Source organism: Microcaecilia unicolor, chromosome 5 (genome assembly GCF_901765095.1).
Source record: "Microcaecilia unicolor chromosome 5, aMicUni1.1, whole genome shotgun sequence".
In the NCBI taxonomy this organism is placed as follows: Eukaryota; Metazoa; Chordata; class Amphibia; order Gymnophiona; family Siphonopidae; genus Microcaecilia; species Microcaecilia unicolor.
Window position 1 is genome coordinate 321,211,417 of NC_044035.1, and position 23,068 is coordinate 321,234,484.

The window sequence follows — 23,068 nt, forward strand, 5'->3', positions numbered from 1 at the left end:
TTTGGAGGGCTCTCTGTTTTCTCCACAAACATAATAGGTGGGGAGGGCCTGGTTTGCCTGCCTCTGAAGTGCACTGCACCCACTAAAACTGCTCCAGGGACCTGCATACTGCTGTGATGGACCTGAGTATTACATCTGAGGCTGGCAATCAATATTTTTAAAGATGTTTTTTGAGGGTGGGAGGGGGTTAGTGACCACTGGGGGGAGTAATGAGAGGTCATCCCCAATTCTCTTCGGTGGTCATCTGGTAATTTCGGGCACCTTTTTGTGCCTTGGTCGTAAGAAAAACACAACCAGGTAAAGTCGTCCAAGTGTTCATCAGGGACATCTTTGTTTCTTTCGGTTATGGGTCGAGGATGTCCTAGTGTTAGGCCAAGTCCTGCCTTTGCTACGCCTCTGATACGCCCCCTTGAACTTTGGCTGTCCCTGCGACAGAAAGTAGTTGGTGACGTCCAAAATTGGCTTTCGATTACACCGATTTGGACGACCCTGTGAGAAGGATGCCCATCTTCAGATTTATCTTGAAAGATGGGCGTCCTTCTCTTTTGAAAATGAGCCCATATGTTATAAAACACTTGATAAAATTTCTTGGAGGTTGGTGCCCAAAGGATCAGGACAGAGTAATATTTAGAATTGTAAGCTTTGTTATTTTCAGTAAATGAGATAACAGGGAGGGCATTCTTTTCAAAGGAATTTACCTGAGTAAATCATCAATCTCAAAATTGCTCATGTGGTATGTGGATAAAAATATTTGCTTTGTTCCATAACGTACATACATGTACCTGCATTGTATTGGAGGTGTTATGTGATGGAGGTAGATCAAGGGAGAAACTATAGCATTGATTAGGGAAAAGTATACACAGAAAAAACAGGTGCAGATCTCAGTGGGTACTTTCCTCTTGAGCAGTTTTCAAAGTGAAACCACTTGCTTATTTTCATTCTGAAAGCTTGTGTAAAGGCTAAAAAGAACACATGGGACTTTGCAGCAATATGGTTGGTTTGAATATTGACCCTTAAGTGGTAACTTTTTTATTAAGCTTTTTCCACTTTAAAACATGTTTTACATGCAAGCACAAACCCTTATAAAATTGTGTGTAGGTATACATAAGTGCCTATGTTAACTGCATAAAATAGGTACGCTTTCGTACTTTTTTGCATAGGTGTCGATTATAAAATTACCCCTTATATGTATTCCCAGATTCAGGTCTGCTGGGGTGCTGTGAAACTGCAGGTAGCTGGAATGAGGAGCAGGAGGAGGCTTGAATGCCTCAGGATATCTAGCAACTTCTGGTTAAGTCATGTGGAACTTTGTTTATAAACTGTGTCCTTAGAAAGGTGGTGACTGCTTCCTTACTATAATGAGAACTGGCCTATGCATAAGAACATAAGAGGTGTCTTGCTAACAAGCCCAGCATCCTGTCTCTGAGAGTAGCTATTCTGGGCCACTTGGCAAATCCTAAAGGCCTTTCTTCCTTGGGCGTTCTTTTTGAAATAGGCTGTTTGATTAAACTTTTTTGTTTTGGAGTGACATATGGTGAGGGATGTAGAACACTACTTCTTCCCGTCATGACCCCCTTTAATGCCTGTATGTAGTGGCAAAAGACACCTTGTGTATGTTTTATAAATATAGATGTATTTTAGGTCCTACCTGAGAAAAAATGGCCATCTTTGAGCTAGGAATAGTTTCACAGTAATTGAGAAAGCTAAAATTAAAAATAAATTATTTCTGTCAATTTTTGGTGAAATATTGCTTGTTTCTGTGGGTTTATTCCTTTAGGATTTTAAGGGCTGGAAAGGCATAACGGTTTCATTGTCTTGAACTGGAGGTAACTGTAGCAAGTACATAAGTAATGCCACACTGGGAAAAGACCAAAGGTCCATCAAGCCCAGCATCCTGTCCACGACAGCGGCCAATCCAGGCCAAGGGCACCTGGCGAGCTTCCCAAACGTACAAACATTCTATACATGTTATTCCTGGAATTGTGGATTTTTCCCAAGTCCATTTAGTAGTGGTTTATGGACTTGCTCTTTAGGAAACCGTCTAACCCCTTGTTAAACTCTGGTAAGTTTAACCGCCTTCACCAAGTTCTCCGGCAACGAATTCCAGAGTATAATTATGCGTTGGATGAAGAAAAAGTTTCTCCGATTTGTTTTTGCTACACTGTCATAGGCGCCTGGTATAAGAGGCTTGGACAGGCTAAGCCTCCCCTGCTGTGCTCTGAGGGGTTTAAATTGTTGATTTACCTCCATCCTCACAGCAGGAGCTGCAGTGAAAGCCCTCTAGCCTTGTCCAGTTGTAGAAATTGGTTTATAGTTTGTTTACCTTACTGCTGGGGGGGGGGGGGTTGGCTGGAGGTGTCCTGGGTTGCCAGGGAGATATTTAATGAGGATGACTTCCTGACCTGCACTGAGGACAGATAGCAGCAGATACTGGGCCAGCATGATCAGAAAAACTCACCAGACAACAAAGGTAGAAAAGATCATTTTATTTTCATTATAGTGTTTGGAATATGTCCACTTTGAGAATCAGGTGCTCAACATTAAAAGTTTATATTTATTTAGTTATTTATGGCATTTTATCCCACACTAAACATGAATTAGGGTGTTTTGTGGCTCTACATGAGAATTGTGATGATATGATCCCTTGTTTCATATTGTTGACGGTCTGCATTTTCCGTATGGGTGGTATATTGGTATATTAGGTTCTGCCCAGTGTAATATTTATGGTACAGTAAGGTTCTGAGTGTGTTTTTGCACAAAGTTGTGCATAGTGTTTTGCAGTTGAGCGATTGTGCTTAGAATATGCTTTGAGCAACCACTTTATTCTTTGACATATGATACATATCTAATATCTAAATTTAATAGAAGGTATTAATTGTGATTTCTTATTTATTTATTTTTTTTGTGTTATCAGACAATTATGTATATAAGCTCCGCCCCTGGATCCACCCCTAACCCCGCCCCCTTTAGCCTCCCCAGACAGTTGGGCCACTGACCGCCTATGTACACTGTAGTTTCATCGCATGCCCCCTAGTCCTAGTATTTTTGGAAAGCGTGAACAGACACTTCACATCCACCTGTTCCACTCCACTCATTATTTTATATACCTCCTATCATGTCTCTTCTCAGCCGTCTCTTCTCCAAGCTGAAATAAAATCAATGTGCATGGTGCTTTCTAGCACACAGTGATAACAGCAGGAGCCAGTCACAGTGTGGCAGAGAGGCTATGGTGATATATATATATATATATATATATATCAAAGGACCCAGATGCTCACATTTATCACCGATGTAGTGCCATAGGCCAAAGTTGATATCGGGCTCTCCTTGGCCTGAGGTAGATAACTTGCCATCTTGGCACTGTCACTTCTTTATCTGAGAAAAAGACTTACAACGTCTATGTGGATGATAATTCTTGAGACTGTATGGTGTATTTCTTAATTTCCAAAGGTATATTTCTTTAAGAATATCTTATGTGCATGGTGCGGTTATTTTTATAGCTGCGTATAGAAATGGTTGCACACATTTCTAACTAGTGTGGATTGTTTGTAGATTGAGGTGTGGTTGCTGTTGTGACAACTCGTTACAGTCAGTTTGAAACGATGTCTTTTACATCTGTTCCTGTGATTGGATTCAAAGATTAATAATTAACAGCCCTCTGGGTACGTGTATTGTGCTCATACCTTTTTATTCTTTAAAGATGAAGACACCACATGATGGGGAAAATTAAACTGCTGGTGAAGGCAAGCTGTAATATTTATGGTCTCAATAAAGAGAGCCTTTGGTATGTTACAGAGAAAAGATGCTGATTTATCTTTCTCCTACTAAACAGTTCTATAGTACTGCTAGGATAGCCAGCATTCTTTATAGATGCATAAAAGGTAGTCTCTGCTTAATGAAGCTTACAGTTGTGGTTGCCAAAGATACATTTTTCTAGTAGTTGCCTAAATATTACAGTAAAGTGAATCCAATCACAGTAAAGTGTGTTTAATATGAAAGGCCCAAGATCAGGAAGAATTCTGGGTGTGTTGATTTTATATATGCTGGCTCAGAGGTGGTTGGGACTTAAATATTGCTGACAAGGGAATAGGACAAGCCAACTGAAGATAACTGTTTTAGGCACACAGTTCAGCAAGAGAAAGTACAGAGTCTTGCATTGGCAGTAGAGGTAAGGGACCCAGATGGGAGTAGCTTGCCTGATGAATTGAGGCCATGAGGAGAGGTGTAGCAGACCTGTGATAAGTATGGTGCAGAGAAAATTGTTTATTAAAATTTACTAAATCCACCTTTTATCACTAAAGCAAGTTAAGGTGGGGTACAATAAAAATAGTTAGGAATCATATAGGATAGATCAGCATATACCCAAGAGTTTTATACATTAAACACTCTGTGACGGCCAGTTATAGGCACGTCTCCTATACAGGAAACTCAGCAGAAGCAGATACGAAGAAGAAAGACATAACTAAACTTTTGGTTAGAGAACCTTCAAATGCCAGGTTGAAAAAATAAGTTTTGTACAATTTTAAATTGTCAAAAAGAGGTTTGTGATCTGAGAGAAATTGGCAACGAGTTCCATAGAAAGGCGGCAATGAAGTAGAAGGCACACCTTTGAGTAGATGCTTAATAGGCTTTGGGTGGATTTGGTAAAACCATCCTATGATCATTAAATAACGGAGGACACACGTGGGCACATATGGAATTGTTAATGTAGTCAAATAATCAGGGGTACCGGCATGATAAGGTTTATGCTAAGGGCAAGATTTGAAATTTGACATGATATTCTACAGGCAACCAATGAATGCACTTGTAAATGAGTAGTTACAGTTTGACTTTAATGTGGAAATAGATAGGAAACCAATGTAGAGCCATGAGAAGATGGGTGATATGGTGGTAATGAAATTGGAGGGATATAAATGTCAGTAGACTATGGTAGAGAAAGATGGGTCAGCAGAAGACCTGTGAGGAAGAGGTTGCAGTAGACCAGGCCACAGGTGACATAAGTGTATATTGATTTTTGGTACTGTATTCAGAAATGAAAGGGTTGCTTTTGTTGATATAAAGAAAGAAACATGAGTTAGCAATGTTTTGCATTTGTACAGAGAAGTGAGAGTGTGTCAAAGATGGGATAGGGAGAAAGATGGCATTACCTGCGGAGATGAGAAAATGGGGTTGGTAAGAATTCTCGGTTCTTTCTCGTATATCAAAATTCAATAAAAATACTAAAGACTAAAAAAATAGTATTTTTTTTGAATTTTGATATACAACAAAGAACCAAGAAACAGCAAATAGTAAAACATGAGGACTAGTAATAGTAGTTACAAACGTTTGCAAAAATACAAGGAATAGTATGATAGAGATACATTAACATTGTTCCAAAGGAGACCATTTCTTGCTGCAATTTATACAATTCTTCAATTTGTTTTGAGAGAAATGTTTCATTTTGATAAGTAGAGTAGAAATATAAGTTTTAGTCTTGACTGACTATGTTAGGTTTAAGGTGGTGGTTTGAACTACCAGGCAGTTGGAGTTGTGTGGAAGTGTTTAGTCACCCCTTGTCAAGTTATATGTTTAAATGAATTCCTAAGTGATCAGAAGTTGACACAACTTCTACATGGTGCAGAGTTACACTATAAAAAAGAAGGTGATCAAATTGAAGTAACACCAACTTTAAAAAAGTATCCACTTAGTTCCAAAATGAGGTATTGTATACATGCTGAAAACATCAAATATTCAGCTAGTAAGCAACTATAATCATGTACTTCTCAAAGTGAATTTATAAATGGTGTGCTCACACAAATATTTTTTCCAAAATTCTTCTCTAAACACTTGTATTAAAAAAGAAAAAATCACAAATGGCCACATACCATAAAACTTTTGTGAAAAACAAGAGCTCGCATATCTGCAAAATGTATTCAGCGGTTCAGCAGAAATTGCATTTTTTCAAGGGAAACGTGGCTTCCTTACAGAAATAGGTACCACTAGAAAAAATACTTCAACCATCACTGTTCCACTGGATCCTGGTGGTTTAATAGTTTGTGTATAGTCACAAAGTTAAACACTGCCTGCTTCTCTTTTTTAAATTTTTTATTTATTGGAATTTTCATTATGCAAACCAAGCAAATCCACTTGTACAGGGGAAAAAACATTATACCAATAGAAACGGTAAAGGCAATCAAATCCAAGAAAAACATTCCTGTCTACTGAAGTTGTCCTTAAGTAGGGGAGCAAGAGATCAAATAATAAAAGGAAAAATGACACTAATCAATCTAGAAGAAGAAAAAATAGCTAGAGCTAGATAAAATATAATTGAGAGCAAAAGAATTTCTACATCTGAGATTCTACAGCAGCAGTCATGGACCATATCCAGATGCTACTATCTTATTACTTAGAAACAAGGGGCTTCTTTTACACAGTTGCGCTACCGATTCCCGTATGGCAAATGAGAGGAAGCCCATAGGAATTGAATGGGCTTTCTCTCATTTGCCGCACTGAGAATCAGTAGTGCGGCTTTGTAAAAGAAGCCCAAGGTCAGTTGAGAGGGATTGAAAAAGGCATATATTGTAGATTGGTATTTAACCACACATTTACACAGAAACTTCAGAAAGAACAAACCCCTCCAAGGCCAAAATCCGGGGTTTCATCAGCAAGAATTGCCTATGCTGTTTTTGTGTGGCTTTTGCAACATTAGGAAAAGTCTGTATCTTTTTAAAGAACAAAAATAACAGAATGGTGTCTGAAATATAATTTTAATATCCAATCCCTGTCACAGTCCAAGTTAAGTCACTAGAAGAGTGGAAGGTATATCTGCCTCTTCCTTAAAAGATTCTAGGAGAGCAGTCTGATCCAAACTAACAGGCAAAATAGGGGAGAAAACATTCACTCCTTCCGCTACAGATTTTCTTAGAAATAGGTGGCCAAGTTTTTACATGTCTATTAGATTGTAAGCTCTTTGAGCAGGGACTGTCTTTCTTCTATGTTTGTGCAGCGCTGCGTATGCCTTGTAGCGCTATAGAAATGCTAAATAGTAGTAGTAGTAGTAACTTTCAAAATCTCAACATATGGTGCGTGAGCAGAAATAACCGGAATCCTGGGGAAATTAATTAATCAAAGATTTCTTCTGCGAACAGAATTTTCCAAATTTTCACACTTGACCACTGAGGGCCTCTTTTATCAAGCTGCGCTACTGGTTCCCGTGAGGCAATTCCGACGGAGCCCATTCAAGTGAATGGGCTTTGTCGGCATTACCGCACAGGGATCCACTAGCGCAGCTTGATTAAAGCCTTAGAATCTTTGCACTCATTGCTGTGTCTTAATATTGGTGTGCAGACAAATGCCCAGGAATGTTCTCTTTGTTCCTCCTGAATGCTGGCATAGAAATGAATGTATAAAATGCTCTCTGTACTTCATCTTATAAATAGCATACACGCTTATATATGAGATGCACTCTGTGTCACAATCATTATGTTAGTAGGGGCGTGTATTATTTTGCTGACTTTCACTGTGATTCATAGCAGATCTCTGTCCCAGCCTTCCTATTTTAAATGCACTATACTAAATACTACTTGATTTCACATGTTTTTATATTTCCTTTTTGTCACAGAGGTCTCTCATTTGGTTCTTTTGAATGTTCTCTTTGGTACTTTTAGACTTTCCAGCAATTACACTCTTGAGTAAAAATGTTTTACAGGGCTGGACAAAGAAGTTAAATATGTTGGAAAGATTTTGGATGGGTTTTCCTTTGCTTCTGCACCTTCCTGTTCTTGCAAGGTAATTTAAAAATCATTTTTGTTGTATGAATATCGTTTTGTATTCTGGCATCCCACTTTATCATGTTTTTTCCTTTATAATAAATATGTGGAGGTTGGTGATCAAAAGAATTATCTGAGTAACTTACCTGGACAAATCTGCCACCTCCTGTTTATCGCATGCATTTTTGAACGGTTCACCTTGCCAGCCAGATAGAATGTGTCCAGTCAGAGCTTAGAGGCTAGTTTAAGTTTAACTGGACAGTGCTGATATTCAGTGATGTCCAATTTAAACTCGACCGACTAAGCTGGAATGCACAATTAACTGGCCTAGAGTTACCTGAATAACTTTACCTGCTGAATATTGGCCCCTTTATTCTTTGCAGATTATGAGCTAAATTGTGCTTCTAATCTTTGCTTCCAAATCTTTTTTTTTATTCATTTTTTACAAGTACAACTCTGAGTCAAGAACTCATTTTCTGTTCTATTTACTGTCAATGTTATCATATTTAAAAGAAAAGAAGGCACAAATCAAATCCAAATCAAAAGCTACTTATTTGTTTCCAAAGTAGAAAAGGATCCCCATCAAATTTTGCCTTATAATTTTTCAGTTTAGATGTTAATTTTTCCATCTTGTAAATCATCCAACCTTATTGAGCTACTAGTAAAAAAGCCCCGTTTCTGATGCAAATGAAACGGGGGCTAGCAATGTTTTCTTCTGTGTGCATGTGGGAGTGTGTGTGTGTCCCTGCCCTCTGGCCTCTCTCCCCTCCCCCCTCTGAGTCCTTCACTGTTACAGAGCCAGCGATTTGATTTCGTGCTCTGCAGTTTTCCTTCACTGACTGTGTTACAGAGAGGGCGGGGCAGACACTCATAGGGAAACCGGATATCTCGCCCCCTTCACACTTCCGGCTGGAGGCTTCATAGTACGTTGGTGTTGCCTTTTATATAGAGAGATTCTTCAATAGATGGTGGGAAGAACATTTTCATGCCTTGGCTATAACAGATCTAGCAGCTAACAATAGACAATTTATCATATGTCTGTATATAGAAGGGAAAATAGTTTGTCTATTAATGCCCAGTAACATAAGGCTCAAATTAAATGATTCCAATTTGTTAAGAGTAGAAATAAATTGATGCTGTTTCAAATCCCCCCTGCCTCTTTTGTATTTTTTTGAGAAAATTCATGCATTCAGAGGAGTTGGGAGAGCCCAGTACGCTTCTAACCTAACCCAGTGGATTTCAGAGCCATATCTACCTCTTATGAAGCCAGCTTGTAATATTTAAATATTTTTTTCTTGTATTATATATTATTCACTCATAAAGCATTGGGTTGTGTGAGTTATTAGACCTATCATACAAGTTCTTTATCTCAGTCAAAATACCAGGAAGAGACTGTCTTCTGCTCATAGTGCAGACCTTACACTTGGATCCTGGCAGAGAAGTGACAAACCTTTCAGATGGTGCAGTGTGAAGACAGTCTTAATTACATTATAAAATAAACACATGTAGATACTAGTAGCTGTATTGATCCTGGAGAAAACTGAACTTTTTGTAAGATGAAAGCCCACGTACACATCTTTTTTTTGTTGTTGTTGTTCTTTAAAAGATTTATTTTTAAGACTCTGTAGGGTTTGTCTTCAAATGCACTTGAAGAGATAGTAACTTTGCATTTCCGAGTATGTTTAAAGTAATCTGTAAAAGAAAAACTAGAGGGTGTTAGCTAAGCTCATAGGACTTAAAAAGGCTTTTGAAGTATTTTGTTAGGAAACACTAGGCAAGATGACCAAAGTGCTCTAATCATATGGTGGTAGTAGATAGGCCCAGTGCTTAAATGGGACCTACAATAAGTTTTTTTCAAATTTGAACTCCAGTGAGTCCAAACGTTCTACGAAGTGTTTATTGGAAGTAAGCAGCAAGATATCAAATATCACCAGTATCGTTTTAGACGTAGCTTTATATCAACATGCATCCAACTAAAGACTCCTGAGGAAGGCCTTTGCGGGCCGAAACACAGCTCGTGTCGAGTCTTTGGATATTCCAATAAAGGTGTTATTTTGGACATGTCTGCCTCCCTTTCCTTTGTCACCCTTGTTCTGACTGTTTCGTTAGCACCTTTTAGGAAACATAGCCTGAATATTATATTAGCAATTTTAAAGGACCTTGAACTTCACACTAGAATTTTAACAAATCAGTGGGCTTGTCAGTACTACTACTACTATTTAACAGTAGAGACAAAGTATTTAGATTTAGAAAAAAGCTTGTTCTGCTGCTCCCTAAAAGCAGTACAAGCCCATGTTTTCAAAACAGCAGTTTGCCTCACCATACTAGGTCAGATCAAAGTTCCATCAAGCCCAGTATCCTGTTTCCAATAGTTGGCCAATCCCAGGATAGAATCACAAAAAGTAGCAAAGTTTCCATGTTATTTATCCCTTTGGAATAAGCAGTTGCATTCTCAGGTCTGTCTTAATAACAGCCTACTCCAGGATCTTGTCCAAACCTTTTTAAATCTCCACTACATTAAATTTTACCACATCCCCTGGAAACAAGCTCCAAAGCTTTAACTATGTGTTGAGCAAAAAAATTGTCTCATACTGCTTAGAACTTCATGGCATGTCTGCTATATTTATTTATTTGTATCCCACATTTTCCCACCTATTTGCAGGCTCAATGTGCCTTACATTTGCCGTAATGGCGGTTGCCTTTTCCGGGTAACAGAATTACAATTGGTATTGCATTAAGGAGCAGTGTTTACCTGTTGTACTCCAATCAGTATTTTAGAGACCTGTATCATATATCCCCTCAGCTGTCCCTTCTACAAGCTGAAGAACCCTAACCTCTTTAGTCTTTCCTCATATGAGAGTTGTTCAATTCCCTTTATCATTTCAGTCCAGCTGCTGATTGACTGCTGCTCCCATGGTGGGTGTGAAGTACATGAAGTGTTGCTTCAAGATGGACACTTTCAGAGAGAGAAGTCTCCAGCCCTTTAACTGTGCTTTTTGAATTTGGGCTGGAGACTTGAGTGGTTACTGATTTTTTGGAATTGGACCAGATCTTTTTCTATGCACTGACAATCCTTTGCTGAAGCAGTGGAGCTAGCGCAGGATCTCGTGTTTTGAGTCTTTTGGATGCTTTAATAAACTCCTTTTATTTTGGACATCATTTAGTGTCGCCTTTGCTGTGTTGGACATACTTTAGCCTGCATATCTTGCAGAAGATTTCAAAGTGAAACCCTCTGCATTGTTTTCCTTTCAAAAATGTGTGCTAGAAACTTCTGTGCAGGCAGTCAAGATGGGTCAGAACAGCACATATAATTTTTGAAAATTAAATTAAACACACCAATGGGAATGCCTCTCTTTAACCCAGCTAAAAGTATATGGGCTATGGAAGTCTGTGTATGCTTTAACCTTGGGCAAAGGAGGGAGACTTTCAGATGGGCCAAGTCATCCAGGCAAATTACTGTGAACGTTATCTTCCCTAGGTTTGATTTATGCATGGGATTCTGATGAAGGTTAACACAACAAAACCTGATTTACTTAGGGGGTAATTTTTGTAACCGCCTGCATAAACTTTTGTAGCATGTTGCATACACAATTTATACCAGTTTTCAAAGGAACTTATGCATGTATATTCATGTTGAAAATTACACTGTACACAATTACATATGCAATTATTTTTTACTTTCTTAAAAATCTAAAAGTATATATGTAAATGAGAAATCTGCCTAGAGCCTGCCATTTCTAGGAGTGGCCTAGTGGTTAGGATGGTGGACTTTGGTCCTGGGAACTGAGGAACTGAGTTCAATTCCCACTTCAGGCACAGGCAGCTCCTTGTGACTCTGGGTAAGTCACTTAACCCTCCATTGCCCCATGTAAGCCGCATTGAGCCTGCCATGAGTGGGAAAGCGCGGGGTACAAATGTAACAAAAATAAATTTCACCTTCATATCAGAGCAGTTTGCCTATGAAAATGTCCTTTCAGAATAACACTACTGTTCACAGAAATGCTTTTGAAAATTACCCTCCATGAGTCTTAAAGGTGTGAGTGAGTGGCTAAGCAGGAGGTGCTTTCAAAAGCTATCTACAGTGTTATCCCTTTTTAGTAATGACATAAAAAATTAGAATGAAAAAAGGAACATTAAGCAATATCATTGTGATGGCTTTCTCAGTTTTAGTCTTTTGATGGGACTGATATACAGCATTGTTTCTAATTTTGTTAGTGCTTTTTTTGTTGCTTTTCAAGTTAAAAGAAACCCAACCAAAACATTTGTCTTTCAAGCAACCGATCTAAAAACATTGTTGGAGATGACGGGCAAGTACTGCTTGTACATCAGTACTTTTCTGTAATTATGTCTACACTGTATTATCATTTGGCTGGTTCTAGGACACAGCTGAACAGGTTAATTAACAGGTACTATAGTATGTCAATGTGGTTTCTATATTTTATTAAAGTTTATTTTAATAAATATTCAGTATCCACATCTAGAACTACACGGTGCATGGGGATTCTCGCCTACCTCTGAAGGAAGTGAAAGCTAAATAACAAAATACTCAAAAAGTACAGAAGAACTGGAGTCCCCATTAAGCAGCCACCTGTTTTTCTGTTTGTTTTTTGGCAGATATATCCACCCCCTGAACTGCCAAGAGACTACAGACCTGTCCATTACTTCAAACCAATAATAGCAGAAAACATTGGAAACTCTCTGGTCCTTCAGTCATTACTGGAATCTTCAAGTGGACATCAGAATGACACAGCACCGCAAAGCAGACATGGGCTGAGCTCATCTCAGAGGAGGGACTTGCTCGGAGAAATGGCTTTACAAGGTAAAATTACATAATATATGTCTAACAGCACCTAGGTGCAAAGTTTCTGATGAGGATCGGCACAGCATTACCCCGATTCTTCAGACCCCATTCAGGTGGGTTTGAATGAGTTCTTGAGGGGGGGGGGTTCTTTGCCACCTCTGACACATTGGAGCTAATGATCTCTTAAGCTCATTTGGTTTAAGGAAGACTCCCTGGATGGGGTGCAGGAAGAGAAGAGAGAGGGGTTAAGAGGGCTTCCTGGGGGGGGGGGGGGGGGTAGAAAGAGTGTGTTGGAGTGCCTTTTTTTTATCCCTGACAAGTAATTTTAAAATGTTTGCCAAAATGTCTAATATATGCAGATCTACCTCATAACGTCTTGACACATTTATATAACTACTGTTCTGATTGCTTAAATCTTATCACCATTATCCGTAGTTCTTGCATTGCCATGATTGTTTTATGGCTTGACATTTATTACCTCTTGTCTGTGGTGCTGTCATAAAATTGATCTGTAACTGAAATAGCAGCTTAAATGTATGATTATTGACTTCTGGAAAAGAAAGCAAAGTTGCATACCTATGATGGGTGTTCTCTATGGGCAGCAGGATCGTGCAGCCACACAGCTGATGACGTCATCGTATGAGAGCACCAGTCGAGATTGGTTTCCATAGTTTTAAGGCAACTTCAAAAGTTCTGAGCTTGCATGACAATTTTCATGTTGCTGCATGAGAGCTTGCATGACAATTTCCATGTTGCTGCATGAGACTTGGGTATTTCAAAAGCACGTTTCAGCTTGGGCTGGGTCAGGCAAGAATGTGTGGCTGTAGGATCCCATTGTACATGGAGAACACCTGTTACATGTATGCAGATTTGTTTTCATGGACAGCATGGATCCATACAGACACACAGCTGGTGACTCCTTAGCTGAGGGTTGCAAGACACACACACAAATTTTATATAGACAACTGTTGCTTTCTCATTTCCTTTGCCATCTTTTTTGGTGTTCCTTCGACCAGCAGTAGAGAAGGTGAGTTGAAGCATTAAACGGATGGATTAGAAAGTATTACTTGTCCAACTGTAGTGTTCATATAAGACTATTAGTCTGTACAGTAAAGTTTAGTAAATGAATGTATTATGTATGTAAGACCAAGTAGTCGCTCTGCAAATGTCTTGTGTCAGTGATTCCTGAAGCCGGGCTTTGCTTGTTGCTGCAGCTTTTAAATGATGAGCTGTCATCTTTCCTTCTGGACAAACCTGCACTACTTGGTAAAAGGGCTATGCAGTCTGAAATCCACAAAGATAACATTCTTTATTAACTGGAGACTCTGTTCAGGTCAAAATACAGAAAAAGTTAGGTTGGTCTGTTGGGTAGTTGCATTTTCTGTAAACAATATACAACACTCAGTCTGTGTGCAGTTTATGTTGCTGCTCTGTCTTATGAGGCGACCAGTAGAAAACTGCCAACATTATTGGTTTGTTGATTATGGAAATCTGCCATCACCTTGGGAAGAAACTTTGGATGAATTCTAAGCATTACTCTGCCCTGCAACAGGGGGATAGTGCACTAGTGCATGAAGGTCACTAATTCTATGTGCTAAAGTTATAGAGACTAAAATTTCTCCAAGTTAAAAAAATAAAATAAAAAATTGATCAATAATGACTCAAAAGGTAGCTGAGTTGATTTTTGGAGATCCAAATTCAAGTCTCAAGTAGAGTTGTTTTTTTTAATGGGTTGCTTTTAGACTTAATAGGTTTTTCATGAACTGCCTTACAAAGGGATGTTTAAATATAGACCTTCTGGACACTGTATTATTAAAAGCTCTTAAAGCACTGAGGTATACTCTCGCTGAAGAAGTACTGAGACCAGAATTTGACCTTGCAAGGAGATGGAAATCAGAGTTAAATGGTTTTTGGCCATGTTGAGAACACTATATGTTTCAAATCTTCTCCACTTTTAAATTGTAAGACCATTTAGCTGATTCTTTTCTAGACACCATCAGCCCTTGCTTCTCAGAGTCTGAAACTAGAAAGTTGTGCATGAGTCTGCCTTCAGTTTTCAAGCTGCTAGTGCTAATGAATGAAGACTGGGATGCAAAAGAGTTCCTAATTTCTGTGTGAGAAGGTGTCATATTTTGGGGGATAATATTGGTGGTTCTTAAGACATTTGGAGTAGAAACTAAAACCATATCGGTCTCAGCCAGTATAGATGCGACACAGAAGTGGAGGATGCCAGACACAATCTCCAGTGGATCAAGAAGCGTTTATTGGTCCCGTAAACATAAGAAAGTGTTAACATCCAAACCCAACATGGTCTGTGTTTCTGCAATCCAGCCCTCGTTGGGGGTTATTAATATATGAATGACAGGAGGAAACTGTAATCTGATTTCTTTACTTCATGGATGAAAAAAAAAAACAAATCAATGCAGGAATTCCTGTGCAATCTCAGAACTTATGAAGTTGTCTAAGGCTATGGACACCAATCCCAACTAGCACCACCAGCATGCAGTGATGTGTGGCTTTAATGATCCATGTGGTCCGTGGAGAAAAAAATGACCATAAGTAACTTGAAGACTTTCCAAATGCTGTGCCCCAGTTATAAATATGTTAGGTTCCTCCCATGAGGTGAAATGGCAAGAAAAGCTATATATCATTGACTTCACTAATAGATAAAATTGCTTATACTGAAGTGCTGCTTAAAATCGTATGAGTGGAGAATACTTTAGCTAAGTTTCTATTTCCTTTCTCCAGAATGCATTGTGATATGCTTTTTCCAGAAAAATTTGAATTAGAAAATTTTTTTCTGCACCGTTTTTTCCCCCCGATGCCCTAAATAGATTTGTAATCTGATTTGGTGTTTGCTTAAAAATTGAAAAATACCATGCTAATTTCTCTAGCTGTATTTTGGGCTTTCTTGTACTGTAATATATTTTATTGGTGGAAAGAAATTGGACACATTAACCTCTAATGACTAAAATTAACCTATAAATTATTATAATTTTATAAAGCTGTGGTAGAAAGTGGCCTTAGAGCACTGTTATGCAGGTCTTTCCTGAACACTAGACCATTTCTACCACAGATGGAAAATGGCCGCGTTTTCTATTTTCTCAATTAATGTCCATGCACCAATGTTATAAATAAATAAAAGTTAGCATGTGAGTTCGTACATTCACTTATTTTGTAGGTGGTAAGGGCTCACGTGCTTATCAGAAATGCACACTCTCCACCCCCAGACATGCCCCCTCGGCCAGAAAATAAATATTTGTAGAGCATGGGAAGCGCACACACATTTGAAACTTACCATGGGATGCCTCTGCACACCGTGGTAAGTCCTTTTAAGCTGCAGTAAGCATGTGGTAGTTCTTACTGCAGCTTAGTATAAGGACCCTTAAATATTCATTAACACATACAAACTGCAATGGGGCCTGTTGTCCAACAATGTACATTAATGCAATTGGTAAATACTGTTTTTCTTTTTATGTGGGTTAGATATTATACTGAAGCAAATTCAAAACTTGACCTTGTCAGGCTCTCCTAGTTTTGAATTTACATCCATTCATTGCTACCAATAAATTTATGACATGATTATTTTTGGAAATAATTTTCAACAGAAAAATAAACCATTTGGAAACTTTTGATTTTGGAAACCTTTCCATCCCAGGTCTCTGATAATCACAGATTTAATATTTCTGCTCTTCTTTTAATGGTAAATAAAGTGATTATTATAATACTGGCTACAGTCAGGGAAATCGTACTGGCAGACTTTAGAGGTCTGAGAATGGTTTAGCTACAGGTAACATCCAAAACAGTTAATGAAAATATCAGAAAGATCTTGCTGCTGATGCATTCCTCTGTTCCGTTATTAGGTCCCACGTCTGTTTTGGAGCTTCTTTCAGAGAAAGACAGAGTACGAATTCAAGAAGTGAAAGACACCATGGAACAGCAGCAAGTGAAGGCAAAACAGGAGACACACCTGGCCCTGAACAGCCAGTTTCAACCTGCAACAGTAGATCATACTCCATATAAGCATCAAATAGTGGCAGGCGGGGACATGGCAGCCACAGTCTCTGGTGAATTTCAGCCATTTGCAAAAAACCCAGAAAAGCAAAAGAGATACGAAGACTACCTGGGAAACCTTAAACAAGGACGGAAAGGTATTTAGCAATTCATTTAACACTGGCCTATGCTTTGCTAGAAGGGGCAACATTACCACAGTATCAATGTAGTTGGTAACGGACTGCATATGGCAGCACCAGAGAGCTGTTTTTCTTGACTTCGGGCAGGCTATGCCATCCATTGTTTACCCAATATTTCTCAGTCTTACACCTGCATTTATCAACAGGAATGTTGCTGTTGTGGAGGTGGCTGCAGCCCAAGTACCCTTTGATCTTGCAGCCAATATTTAAAGTTGCTCATGGGTAGAAGGTACCAGCATGCTTTGCACATGCTTTTTCTCAAAGTAAAAAAAAATTCTATAAAGCGAAAAACACTTAGGTTTGAAAATCTGCCTTTCCCTTTCTGCAGCATCACTACTCCTTAGTTCAGCTAAAACCCTACATGCTGTGGAAGCTCATATGCACTTTTATATGACTAGAGGAGGGCAGTTTTTCCAACAGGTTAATTTCCCTGGGTTAAATGGCTTTGAAACTTGCATTGATTAGGTGCTGTAATCTTGCTGTTGTATTGGTTCTGGAGAAAATTAAGTTCTGATTATGATGACAGACCAGTAAAAGGTATCTCAGCAAGTGTTTCCACAGGCTTTCAAGACCACATAGTTCCCCTCTTCAGGTGTATATGTGACTTTGTGGCGTCAACAGTTGTTATATTTTGATTATTGTGTTGGACCAATAAAAGAATCTTAATTTTGATTCCTAAAGTATGTTAAATGAAACTTTTGAACCAGAGAGAGTGATGTAGGTGACGTAGAGGTTATTGAGAACAAGAGACCAGAATTATCCACAGTTACCACCTAGAGAAGAGAGATGCTCAGGTTCCATAGCTTTTTACCTTAACCGGACTACCTTGCTAAAGAATTGTAGTGAAGTGCAAAAAAGCAACAGTTAAATATAGAGTTGGGCAGACTGGATGAGCATTTGGTCCTTTTTGTGCTGTTGTCTAATTATTATTACTATGATGATCTGTAATTTTTTTTTCCAGTTTTTTTTTTTTTTTTTTTTTGCAGCTGGATTCCAGAAATCCTAACTATCTGATGTTAATGTTTATCTTACTTATGAAGGAAAAAGTGGCTTTCAGTTGAATGGAAGCTTTGGAATGAGGGGCATATGATAACGGTGAAAGAGGATAGACTCATGAGTAATTTTAAGACAATTCTTCTGTATGGAAAGGATGGTGGTGGATATGTGGAACGGCCTCTCAGTGGAGGTGGTAGAAGTGAAGACTGTATCTGAATTCAAGAAAGCATGGGACAAGCACAGAGGGTCTCTAAGGGAGAGGAAGGGATAGTAAAGGTCAGCAGGTAGTATGGAGGGGAAAATTGGACAGGTAATGTGATCTTTATCTGCTGTCATTTTCTGTTCTGTCTATAACAAATTTTAAGACCCATTAGGTGGGACTGAGGACTCTTGACGGTTTCTTTTTTTTTTTTTTTTTTTTGGGGGGGGGGGGGGGGGGGTCAGCCGTATCTGCAGATCATGAATGCGTGCATCTCAGAAAGCTGGCTCATTTAGTTCTGGGTGGAGCTTCTTGTTCCAAATGATAGCACATGAATTATTAGATGCAATAAATAAAATGCCCTAAATGAATTAAACTTGGTTACAGTATTGTAGATCTTGCATGATGAAACTGAAGGACTTTTCTGTTGTAGATGCCTTGGAGAGGTGTTTAGATCCTAATATGACAGAATGGGAGCGAGGAAGGGAACGGGATGAGTTTGTGCGTGCAGCATTGCTATACAGATCCTCCAGCTCAACACTCTCTTCCAGATTTACACGTGCCAAATATGAAGATGACAAAGAGAAAGTGGATGTTCCTAGGGACCAAGAGGTACTTCCTGGAGTCACTGTAATGCTGTAGTGGTCAGTGAGTAGTCGGCTTTCATATGAAATAGGACTGGTTGCTCGGATCTTGATATTTTACATTGGAGATGTTTCAGTAGGCAGTTGGACACTAGCCCGCTCATCACCCTGCGTATTTTCCTGAGTGGTGGGTTTATTTAATGTCTTTTTAGTGCATGAGCCCCTCCCCCCCCCCACCCCCCCAAAAAAAATCTTACTTTACTGCAAGTGAAATGTACTAGTTTTCATTTCATTTATTACCATTTATATACCGCTCTTATCCAGAGTGGAGCACAAATATACACACATAGTAAAATCACATCAATCACAGATATATACATTAAAAAATACAGTCAGACTCAGCACAGCACTATGTCCCCATTATACTGAAATCAAATCTGTTATGATGCTTGATACATTCATAGATATTTGATATCAGTTTTAAATATTGTAACCACTTGTTTGTCACAGTACCCCTTAGTTATTGCAGTGTTGTCCATCCACCCTCCTCTAGACTACTGGTGCTCCCTATTACACATCAAACACTATTCACACACCGGTCAGTATAGACCCACATTTTTTTCAGTGCAACATATGTTCTTTACAGACAAGCAGGAGATATGCAGGCACACTAGTTGGTAATGTCACTGATGGAGCCAATGTTGCAGAGCTCTCTCCTAGCTAAAGCTAAGTTTAGACACTTGGGCGTGTGCGAGAGTTCTCGCGCAAGGGAAGGTAGTGAGGATAGTTCTCTTTACCTTACTTTTGTGCCTCAGCTGGCAACAGCTCTCCCCTCCCGTGAGTGGGAGTTTGCACATATAAAAAAACAAACAAATAAAAAAACAACAACAACTGAGCAAATCAGCCTCAAGAAATGCTACATTGGGGTCTGCCCAGAGAGCCCACCACTGTTAACATCCCACAGTTGGTGACAGCTGCTAAGGCCAAAACTCCTGTGACATTCTCCCCCCCCCCCCCCCCCAACAGGTTCAGCCCAATTACAGGGAAAGGCACCAAGGACAGCTTTCATCTTTCCATTAACCTAGATGGCATCCCACCTTGACCTGGTGAGCCAAACTACTGCAGGACTTGAGTACTGCTCCACCCTGCCAACACTGGGTTCTTCCTTGGGGGCAGCATTAAAGGAAACACCTACGGCGTGTGCACCAGCACAAATGACCCTCTCAGAAAAAGCCAGACAAAATTTATGCAAAAGCCCGACTATCCACAAGGCCACTTAGTCAATGGCAGCTCATGAGCCCTCCACATCGGGGGCTCAGAGCCACAGTAACAAATCAGGCTCTCTAAGCTTTCTGGCTTCTAATCACAAATCCCACATAGTTAAAAGAGACAGCAAGGTCTCCACAAGCTCGGCAAGGAATTTTTCCTCGCAAGGTGGTCCCTCATCCAGGCAGCAAGAAGGAGATCCAGGTATACCTCAGCTTACCTGTGTTCTCCCCACTTATCACCCCACCACTCCAGATTCTGCGGTTCAATTCCTCCAGCTGCTTCAGAAGTTTGTCATTGATACCGCCAACATTCTGTAGAACTCATCAGCCCTACCCCATCACCTGACAATAGCACTGTTCTCCCCACATCCACCCATTGGGGTTATAGGTCAGGCTATGTGTCTCAATGAGTTTTCACCATTGCCTGTCAGAGAGAGATGTCACATGATTCCCTAAGTTCACTAATTAGATGGTGACCATTCAGGGGACCTGAACTGGGCCCCAGAAAGGAAGGATGTTACCTCCCCATTACCATCAGAGGTGCCACCTCAGGACCAACCCGAAGAATATTCCTACCCCTGTTCTCTGCAGAAGTTGTCTGCAGTGCTACAACTCTCCACTGCCCAGATACCTGCAAGTAAATGCAACTTTCAGTTTATCCTCAAATCCTGCATTCCATATCATCAAGCTGATCAATCCATAGACTGGTGGGTTGTGTCCATCTACCAGCAGGTGGAGATAGAGAGCAAACTTTTGCCTCCCTATATGTGGTCATGTGCTGCCGGAAACTCCTCAGTATGTTCTCTATCTCAGCAGGTGGTGGTCACACACAGCAGCAGCTCTGGCTAGGCCTCCAAGCCTAATCCTTAGGTTTTGTTGAGGCCTGGGGTTGAGGGCTCTTTTGAGCAAGTGCAAACCTGGTGGTGCCAGGTCCCTCCTTTTCTCCCCCCTCCCGCTGGCTCCGTTTAAAAAAAAAAAAAAAATATATATTTTTAAACGTCTTTAAAGGCGTTTAATTCGACGTTTCTTTAAACGTTCATTGCAGCTACTCACTGGGACACCAGTTCGTTACAGCTCGGAGCGGCAAGCAGGTAATCTTACCTTTTTATAGCGGGCAGGGGGTTCCCCGATTCTTCTCCTCGTGGCAATGGCGTCGGAGGGCGAGGGCGCAAGGGTCGCTCCCCGGATCGCTGGAGCGCTTCTAGAGGGGATGCGGGGGTTTTACAACCTGATTCGCCCTTGATGGGTGATAGTTTAGTGACCGATGAATGTCCCGGTCGTTCCTCCGGCGTGGCGGTTTTTCCCCGCCATAAACGCCCATCCCCCGCTCCTCGCCTCCGCCATCTTGGCCGGCCACGCGGCTCGGACGGCTTCTTCGGGGCCGCCCTTGAGGTTGGAGACATTAATGCCATGAACGCCCTTAATTTGGGCGACGGCACAAAAGCGGCTAAAGTTAAGCGCCGTTCTTCCCGCGCGGCTCCTTCACGGAGTTTCGCGCCGGACGCCATTTTGGATGCGCAGCATGTCTCTCCCCCGCTATTGCGAGCGCCGGTTGAGAGTGCGTCTAGGGCTGTTGCCCAGGCTGCGGAAGTGCACAGTCTGGGGGGTTTCTCCCCCGAGTTTGTTTTGCTGCTGCATCAGGCTTTCCTCATGCAAAACGCTGCCCCTGCTCCCTCTTCTGATAAAGAGGTTGAGGTTCCCAGAGGTAAACGCCCTCGGGTTGATTTCCAGGCCTTGGAGGACTTTTGTCTCCTCCGATGTAGATGAGGGCAGCGTGTCTGAGGTCTCCCAACGATCCTTTGCGGATTCCTTGGAGGAGATAGATCCCCGCTCGGATGGAGCGGATGACCCCTCTGCAGCGCGGCTTTTTAGCCCAGAGGATTTGCCCAACCTGTTGTTACAGGCCATGGACACTTTGAAGATTTCCTCTCCGGAGGACGTCTCTCCCTCAGCCCCTGTTGGCTCTGCCATTATGCTGGGGACGAAGCGCCCGCCTAGAACCTTCCACGTGCATGATGTCATGCACACCTTAATTGCGGCTCAATGGGATGTCCCGGAAACGAGCCTTAAAGTGGCTAGGGCTATGTCCCGCCTCTATTCTTTGGCTGTGAGTGAACGTGAGGCCTATCTGTGGCCTACCGTGGATTCTTTAATCACTGCGGTGACTAAGAAAACGGCGTTGCCGGTGGAAGGTGGCACGGCCCTAAAGGACGCCCAAGACAGAAGATTGGAGGCGGCCTTAAGGTCGTCCTTGGAGGCAGCTGCTTTAAGTTTGCAGGCCTCAGTTTGCGGCTCCTATGTGGCCAGGGCGTGCCGGACTATGGTGCAGCGGGCTTCCCCCTCGGATCATTCCTTGAGGGCTGATTGGCCGGCCCTGGAATCGGGCTTAGCCTATTTGGCAGACTTGCTGTATGATGTCTGGAGAGCCTCAGCTAAAGGCATGGCTCAGACAGTCTCTGCGCGGCGGTGGCTTTGGCTGAAACATTGGTCTGCTGACCACGCCTCTAAATCCCGCCTGGCTAGATTGCCTTTTAAAGGCAAGCTGCTCTTTGGGGTCGAGCTGGACAAAATCGTGACCGATCTCGGCACGTCTAAGGGCAAGAAATTACCAGAGGTCAGGGCTCGGGTTAGTACTCGTCCCGATACCTCCATACCGCCCGGGCAAGTCGGGTTCCTCTGCCCCCTCTTCCTTCAAGAGGAATTTCTCCCCCAAGCAGCATTCCTTTCGCAGAGACCGCCGTCCCGGAGGTGCTCCCTCCGGTCCTCCCCCAGGGTCTCGTACCCAATGACAGGGCCTTGGTCCACGCCCCAGTGCAGATTGGAGGACGGCTGTCCTCGTTTCTGGGCGAGTGGATCACTATAACTTCAGACGCGTGGGTGCTGGAAGTCATCAGAGACGGCTACAAGCTAGAGTTCTGCCAACCCTTAAGAGACGGGTTTGTACTCTCTCCCTGCAAGTCTCCGGTCAAGCTGTGGTAGTGCAGCAGACCTTGGACAACCTGATCCGCCTGGGTGCGGTCGTTCCGGTGCCAAAAAATCAGATTGGCAAGGGACGTTACTCCATTTACTTTGTGGTTCCAAAGAAAGGAGGTTCTGTCCGGCCTATCCTCGACCTCAAAGGGGTCAATCGGGCCTGGAAAGTGAGGCACTTTCGCATGGAGACTCTCCGCTCTGTTATAGCGGCAGTGAAGGCAGGAGAGTTCTTGGCTTCCTTGGACATCAAGGAAGCGTACCTGCATATTCCCATCTGGCCTCCTCTCCAACGCTTTCTGCGTTTTA

The 23,068-nt window shown here is 41.3% G+C and overlaps 1 protein-coding gene across 2 annotated transcripts in view; it reads left to right on the plus strand.

Moving 5' to 3' along the window:
• The window catches only part of GPATCH1 (G-patch domain containing 1), an 82,426-nt gene that overhangs the window by 24,972 nt on the left and 34,386 nt on the right, over nt 1-23,068 (plus strand). For both annotated transcript variants that reach the window (XM_030204427.1, XM_030204428.1), the window contains exons 9-12: nt 7,688-7,767; nt 12,363-12,567; nt 16,413-16,700; nt 18,371-18,549. In XM_030204427.1, the coding sequence (XP_030060287.1) occupies nt 7,688-7,767; nt 12,363-12,567; nt 16,413-16,700; nt 18,371-18,549 (752 nt within the window). The remainder of the gene's footprint in view (nt 1-7,687; nt 7,768-12,362; nt 12,568-16,412; nt 16,701-18,370; nt 18,550-23,068) is intronic.